Here is a 7,500-nt window from a genome sequence, read left to right on the forward strand (position 1 = left end):
ACACCCCTGTCAGCACATCAGAGAAGAGAGAGAAGCAGAGCAGCAGGCCCAGGGCCCCCCAGCACCGCATCATCCAATTACCCCAGGACAGGGCTCCCTGAAAAGGGGGGCGTTGGGGGCAGCAGGGGTCCAGGCTGGGGCTCCGACACGCTGCACCAGGCCTATCCACTTCAAAACGCAGTCTCTAACGGTTGATCTGTTTATGGCAGCGACTTCTTTAGTTTCTTTGTTCAATGGGAAATGACGTATGGTTTGTATCATTTTAGAGACTATTTCAGTGTTGTGGACAAAAATGATATGGTAGCAGCTACAGTGAACAGCAGGTTGTCATGGTGTAGCGTGTATTATACAGGACCATGGATCTGGAGAGACGTCCAGAAACACCAGAAAGACCTCTATTAATAAAACCCCTGAGGTGGTCTCGAGATGCTCTCTCTCTCTGACACACACACACACTCACACACACACTGCCCCTCCTTCACCTCTCCCTCCTGAAGAGAAAACGGCCAACTCAGTACGTTTGTGGAAAGACAATCTCCTCGTATCTCCTAGTAGCCCTCCACAATCCCTTGTGGGAGACCACTGGGAAGTGTAATAGTATCAATGGCCGCCCGCCTACCTTCTTGATGCGCCCGCTCTTGGTGCCCACGAAGGCCAGGGAGTGGTTCTTGTAGACATAGGCGATGACCGAGGTCATCTTGTCGGTGGAGTCAGAGAAGAGAGGGATGCCCTGCACCATCTCTGACACCCCCAGCGGAGCGTTCATATCCAGGCCACAGAAGTTGTCGTCGATGGTTAAGAGCTGGAGGGAGGGGAGGGAGGGGAGGGAAAGAGAGAGGGGAGGGGAAAAGAGAGGGGGGGAAGAGAGAGGGGAGGGGAAGAGAGAGGGGAGGCAGAGAGTCATTATTGGACTTTTTTTGTGATCAACTGTCTCTTATTTCTTGTTGAAGAAGAGCGTGTATTCTGAAGAAGACTATGGTAGATGTTCAGTGAGAGATACTTAGTATCTCAGTGCAGTATCTTAGTGCATTTATCTTCAGATAGCTTGGTGAGACAACCACATATCTCAGTCATAGTGAGCACATTTTCCCTCAATAAAGTAGCTATCAAAGTCAGTGTATGTAGGAGGGGGAGGGGGGGGGGATTTATAGAGACAAAAGTGTGGGTTTGGCTCCAGCCCTGCAATAACACATCTGATTCATCAACACTATCATCATCCTTCATCTGCACTAACATTGTCTTCCATGTGTTACAGCTGGGTGGGAGATGAAACCGGCAAGCACTGCATCTCCTCCAAGACCAGAAACAACAGGTTCAACAGTTGTAAAGACCAGTAGAAAACACAGAGGAATTCATCTCAGAGTCAGAAGATATGAATGTGAAGGGAGAGAGGTTCATAATGGCCTTTTACACTGTCTGGGTTTAGTCTCAGTGACACAGTGTTATTTAGACTGTCTGAGACTGACCTTCTGGACATGCAGAGAGGGAGTGAGGAAGAGGTAGAGAGAGAGAGGGAGAGAGAGAAAGAGAGTGAAAGAGAGAGAACGAGAGAGAGAGAGAAAGAGAGAGAGAACGAGAGAGAGAGAACGAGAGAGAGAGAGAAAGAGAGAGAGAACGAGAGAGAGAGAGTGAGAGAGAGAGAGAGAGAGAGAGAGAGAGAGAGAAAGAGAGAGAACGAGAGAGGGAGAGAGAGAGAGAGAGATGTAAAGAGATAGACAGGGAAAGGGAGAGGGATGAAGACTGCAGTCAAGTTACAGTAGTCCTATGTAATATTGCCAGCAGCTACCCTGACAGGCTGATCCCAGGCAGATCCCCCCCACAATACCACCAGTGTAAAGCCAAGAGATGCCAACAACAGAAAATACTATTCAAAGTGAATCGGAGAACAAAACAAAATGAGCCTTCCTTATTTTCCCACCGCCACGCCAAATCAGTGTTGACCTCTAGGGAGGAGAAATAATCTGAAAAACAAGAAACGCTCACCTCGTTTTTCATCTGTTATGCAGCTGTTATGCCTCGCAATTGGACATGCTACTGTGCTTTTGTAATTGCCATGTGTCAGGCAGCCCAACCATATGTGTCAGGTAGCCCAACCATATGTGTCAGGTAGCCCGGCCATATGTGTCAGGTAGCCCAGCCATGTGTGTCAGGTAGCCCAGCCATATGTGTCAGGTAACCCAGCCATATGTGTCAGGTAGCCCAGCCATATGTGTCAGGTAGCCCAGCCATATGTGTCAGGTAGCCCAGCCATATGTGTCAGGCAGCCCAGCCATATGTGTCAGGTAACCCGAAAGGTAACCCGAAAGGTAGCCCAGCCATATGTGTCAGGCAGCCCAGCCATATGTGTCAGGTAGACCAGCCATATGTGTCAGGTAGCCCAGCCATATGTGTCAGGTAACCCAGCCATATGTGTCAGGTAGCCCAGCCATATGTGTCAGGTAGCCAAGCCATATGTGTCAGGTAACCCAGCCACATGTGTCAGGTAGCCCAGCCATATGTGTCAGGTAGCCCAGCCATATGTGTCAGGCAGCCCAGCGGTTAGAGCAACGAGCCAGTAATTAAAAGGTCACTAGTTTGAATCCCTGCGCTGACAAAGGGAAACATCTGTTGATGTGCCCTTGAGCAAGGCAGTTAAACCTAGTTGCCCCAGGGTCGCCATTGATAATGACTGACCCTGGCCGTGACCCCATTCTCCAAGGGTGTCTCGGGGAGAGTTGTCTATGCCAAAAAACACATTTCCAATTCACACACGTGTATTAATTCCCACGTGTACATGTGTGAAACAGGGAATATATTAGCACCAACCAAATGACTATTATATGCAGATAGAATGGTGGGTTGGAATATGGACGACATGCAGTCTGGGGAATGTCCACCTGTCATAAGAAAAGAGAATGCTGTATGGCTTCTGATAGCAGAATAATGATGCTAGACAATAGGCATTACTCCATCTGTATGGACAGATTTGAAACAGTGGGCTTTGGACTGGTGGACAGTCCCATTTGATTAATATGGAGGCAGTGCGCTGGGTTATTGTGAGAGTAAAAGCGCGACAGTTGATATTGCAGTTGGAGATGTTGTTCTCCTTTCCCGTGATTAAAGGTCCTGAGGTCAGATGTGAAAGCGGGTTATAAATCATCACCTGTTATCATATATTATAAGACCAAATCATTTCTGGCATACCATTATGCCGATTCAAACCTTCCATCTCAACCAGGGCTGTGTCTGGGTCCATCTAATACATCAGAAACACTGGCGTCTCTCTCTGCTTAATGAAAGATTAGACACGATAAAAACGACATTATAAACCAAAGTTGTGTTTATCGGCATTAAAGCTCTAACTGCCGGTAACAGTAAACTTCTGCATGTAAACAAGCCATCACGTTTTTCAATGAGGCCATTATTGGGATAAAGTGGAGCACAATATGGCAATGTTACTCTTTTTCTTGGTTAAGATGGCATTGGTGGGGACAAAGTGGAGCAAAATATGGCAATGATACCCTTTTGGTTGGTGAAGGAGGCCATTGTGGGGACAAAGTGGAGCAAAATATGGCAATGATACCCTTTTGGTTGGTCAAGGAGGCCATTGTGGGGACAAAGTGGAGCAAAATATGGCAATGATACCCTTTTGGTTGGTGGTTCTTTCCCGGAAGCTTTTTAGTGAACTCAGTCCTCAGGGAAACGTTCAGTCAAGTGTCTGCTGACAGAGTTTCACAAGCCCTTCATCTTTGTCACCACGGAGATAGAGAGCTTTCATGAAGGCAATAGAATCATACACTGGAGCCGTCTCCATAACATGGTGGTTATGTTATGAGTAATCTGTCTGAGACTGTCACGCCCTGACCTTAGATATCTCTATTTTTCTATGTATTTTGGTTAGGTCAGGGTGTGACTAGGGTGGGTACTCTAGTTTTTGTATGTCTATGTTGGCCTGATATGGTTCCCAATCTGAGACAGCAGTTTATCATTGTCTCTGATTGGGGATCATATTTAGGTAGCCATTTTCCTCATTTGTGTTGTGGGGTTGTGTCTATGTTTAGTTGCCTGTCAGCACTATTTGTATAGCTTCACGTTTCGTTCGTTGATTTGTTTTTTTGTTCAGTGTTCATTCATTAAAAGAGAATGTACGCATACCATGCTGCGCCTTGGTCTGATCCTTATGACAAACGTGACAGAGACTTCACTATGGTCGAGTCAAATTCATTTCATATCGGGAGAAGAAGGGAGAGAGAGAATAAACAAGTCAGAGAGAGAGAGAAAAACATATGTTTTTGGTTTCACATTGGTTGTTGGAACAAAGCCATATATTTCATGGTCGTAAAAAATAACGTTATTTAAACGTCCTGAGAACAGAAGTTAAAAGTTAGCCTATTATGGGAACATTTACTCTGGTTAGTGGGTTATTTAGAGGTTTTTTAATAGCTTCCTTAAAAGTTTCACTGAATGCTTTAATAGGACTTTTAATAACACTGCTAGCATATTTAGGATTTCATTTTCTCAAGTACAGATAGGACACATGGCGAGTCATTTCCTGAGGAATAATCATGAGAACATGTATTTTGTTATTGTGACACTGCATCAGTTAGATTCAAACCTCTGACTTTCTATCCCTGTCTATCCCTGGAATTAGCCCACTGCACCACCAGGATGGAGCTTGCCATGGGTTTTTGCGCATACAAAGCTGTTTATTTTTGTCCATTCAAAGGAAACAAGCACTCATTAAGATCAGATGGGGCCAATTAGTTGGCGCAGCCAACACACCTGAACCCACTTCACAAGATGGAGGATAGAGAGAGTTTTGTTGATGCTGAGAACGGAATGTAGATGTTTTTAAGTAACATTCTGAGAATGGAATTTAGAGCGTATTGATGTTAATGAGTACAACATTCCCAGAATCGCTTAAGTCACTCCATTTTAAATTTTTTCCCAGAATGTAATACAAATATGACATTAAATGGAACCACGTGGGAACTTGTGTGGAATGTTCTGTGGAAGTACTAAAATTCTCACAGAAGAACATCGTTTTTTAACATTCTCGGAACAATTTGAGAACATGAGATTAAATAGAACCATGAAAAAACCTGATGGAAACATTATGCTGAAGTACTGAAATTCCCACATTGTTTCTTAATATTCTCAGAACTTTTTGAGAACATTCCCAATGTCAAACCAGTTGTAGAACGTTCCTAGAACATTACCAACATTGAAATTAAATGTAACCATGTTCAAACTTTTAGGAAACGTTCTGTTGAAGTTATGAAATACCAAGAAAATATACTTTTTTTGTCAAGTTCCTGAACTGTGTTAAGAATGTCCCAAAGCCAAGCAACTTTCCTGCACCATTCCCAGAAAGTTGTGGGAAGTTGAATGCAAAATAACCACAGGACAATCAGGCCCTCACCAAGCTCTAAGAAACATGGTTCTCAGAACGTTATGTGCTAGCTGGGTCCAGTCCAGCCAATGTCGCCTGACCTTTAAAAATCTGCTGGCTTAGATTGCTGGTTCCGTGGGCCGGGGAGCATTAAGTGTAGCTGAGGCTAGCACCCAGCCATCCTCTAGCAGGGGTCAAAAGTAGTGCACTATATAGGGAATAGGGTACCATATGGGAGGCAGGACAGAGCGGCCAACTCAAAACATCTTGTCTGCTCCCACGCTTCCCCTCTCTGGCGCTTGAGGGCGCCAGGCTGCACTTCATCTCTCCCTGTGTTACAATAAATATCTTGGTTCATTCATCCCTGTTTCCTGGTCTGAGTTTGCACTTGGGTTCCCCTGCTGCTCCGCTTAATAGTACAAAAACTCAAAGTGTCCAAGTGGTGTGTTGAATGCCGTTTTCCACTCGTCCCCCTCTCTGATGCGGAAAAGTTTAGAGTTTAGTGAAAACCGTGGCACCATGGAGGGGGGGGAAAGCAGAACTGATGAGTGGCAAGGGATACTTGTTCCTGACAGTGATACTATTCAACCCACGGAAGTGACCCATGACCCATCTCTTTTCTTGACGAAGAAAAACACAATTTGATTTCTCATCCAGTTAAGCAGAGCAGCACAGGGGAACCCAAGAGCAGACTCAAACAGGGATGAATGAACCAAGATATTTATTGTAACACAGGGAGAGATTAAGTGCAGATCCAGGGAAGCTTGGATGAGTTGTAGGAAGCCAGATGTGGAGGCTGAGGTTGGAGTGAGCTGGGTTGGGACTGTTGATTGTGTGGAAACTGATCATCTCCTGGTGAATACCAGAGAGTGGCTCTGCCACACAAGGTTGGTCTCAAACAGAGGTCTGGGGGAAGATGGGCCGGCGATTTGACTCAACAATATTTCCCCCATAATGGCCGAGCCTCCTCTTACTGGACGCAGGGAACAAGTGGAGACCATCTGGCCAACCTGGACACAGTATAGACAGCTCCTAGTATCTGCCTCTCCTCTGGAGATAGACGGGTCCGGCCGGGCTGCATGGGTTCAGGCTTAGAACATGCCTGGGGTAGGGATGCAGTCGGAGGAGAAGGGCAAGGCACTGAAGCAGATGTTAAGGTACTTGCAACCCTACCTACCCTCTCCCTCCAACACTCCCAGAGACGGTTGTCAATGCGGATAGTGAGAGAAATGAGTTCATCAAGATCATCAGGCTACTGGACACCAACTCGTCCTTGAGGGTCTCAGTGAGTGAGTTCCGGAATGCTCCCTGAAGAGCCTCCTCATTCCAGCCGCGCTCTGCGGCGAGGGTGTGGAACTCAAATGCCATTTCAGTAACACTCTGGGCGCCTTGACGGAGGGACAGGAGTTGTTTAGTGGCATCCTTTCCACAGACCGGGTGGTCGAAGACCTTCCTGCTATAATCTGCTATAGGAGAAGCAAATGGGTGACAGAATGCAGCAGCCATCATACGAAGCATCGGGGAGTACTGGCATTCCGGTTGGTATGGTGACATCGGCTCTGGGTCGCCAGCCGATGGAACCTGGGGTGCCTAGCCAACATGTTGTGCTTCCACGCCCTAGCTGGCTCAAGAAGTTTCCTTGTCCCGGTTGGCTCGGATGGCGCACATCCCACGTCAGGACTCAGCTGGATCGTCAGTTCTTATTCGCCCAGCCGGTCCAGGATTATAAAAAAAAAATTGGTGACGTCGGGGTGGATTCCACCGCCGATGGACCCGGGGGTGCGTAAGCCAGCCGGTCGGGCATCCACACCCTGGTTGGCTCAAGAGGTTTCGTTGCCTCGGGTGGCTCGGCAGGTTTCCATCCCACATCACGCTCCTCTGGATTGTTGGGCTCCCTCGACAGGCATCAGGCAGGCGTCTTGCCTCAGCCGGATGTTAGGCTTCCATACCTCAGCCGGCTCGTCAGGCTCCCACGCTCCTGTCGGTTCGTCAGGCTTCCACGCCCCAACCGGCTTGCCCAGCACCCATGTCTCACTTGGTTCGCCCAAGTGGGATGCCGGGTGGTGCCCCAAGAGGGGGGGTACTGTCACATCTGCTCCCGCTCTTCCCCCCCATGGCGCTCAAGGGCA

The 7,500-nt window shown here is 47.3% G+C and overlaps 1 protein-coding gene across 1 annotated transcript in view; it reads right to left on the reverse strand.

Moving 5' to 3' along the window:
* LOC110510810 (plexin-A4) overlaps positions 1–7,500 on the reverse strand; it is a 473,690-nt gene that overhangs the window by 404,050 nt on the left and 62,140 nt on the right. Inside the window, exon 3 of the mRNA XM_090213615.1 lies at positions 620–802. Within this exon, the coding sequence (XP_090069741.1) occupies positions 620–802 (183 nt within the window). The remainder of the gene's footprint in view (positions 1–619; positions 803–7,500) is intronic.

This window comes from Oncorhynchus mykiss, chromosome 21 (genome assembly GCF_057628025.1).
Source record: "Oncorhynchus mykiss isolate SJ-2025 chromosome 21, ASM5762802v1, whole genome shotgun sequence".
NCBI lineage: Eukaryota > Metazoa > Chordata > Actinopteri > Salmoniformes > Salmonidae > Oncorhynchus > Oncorhynchus mykiss.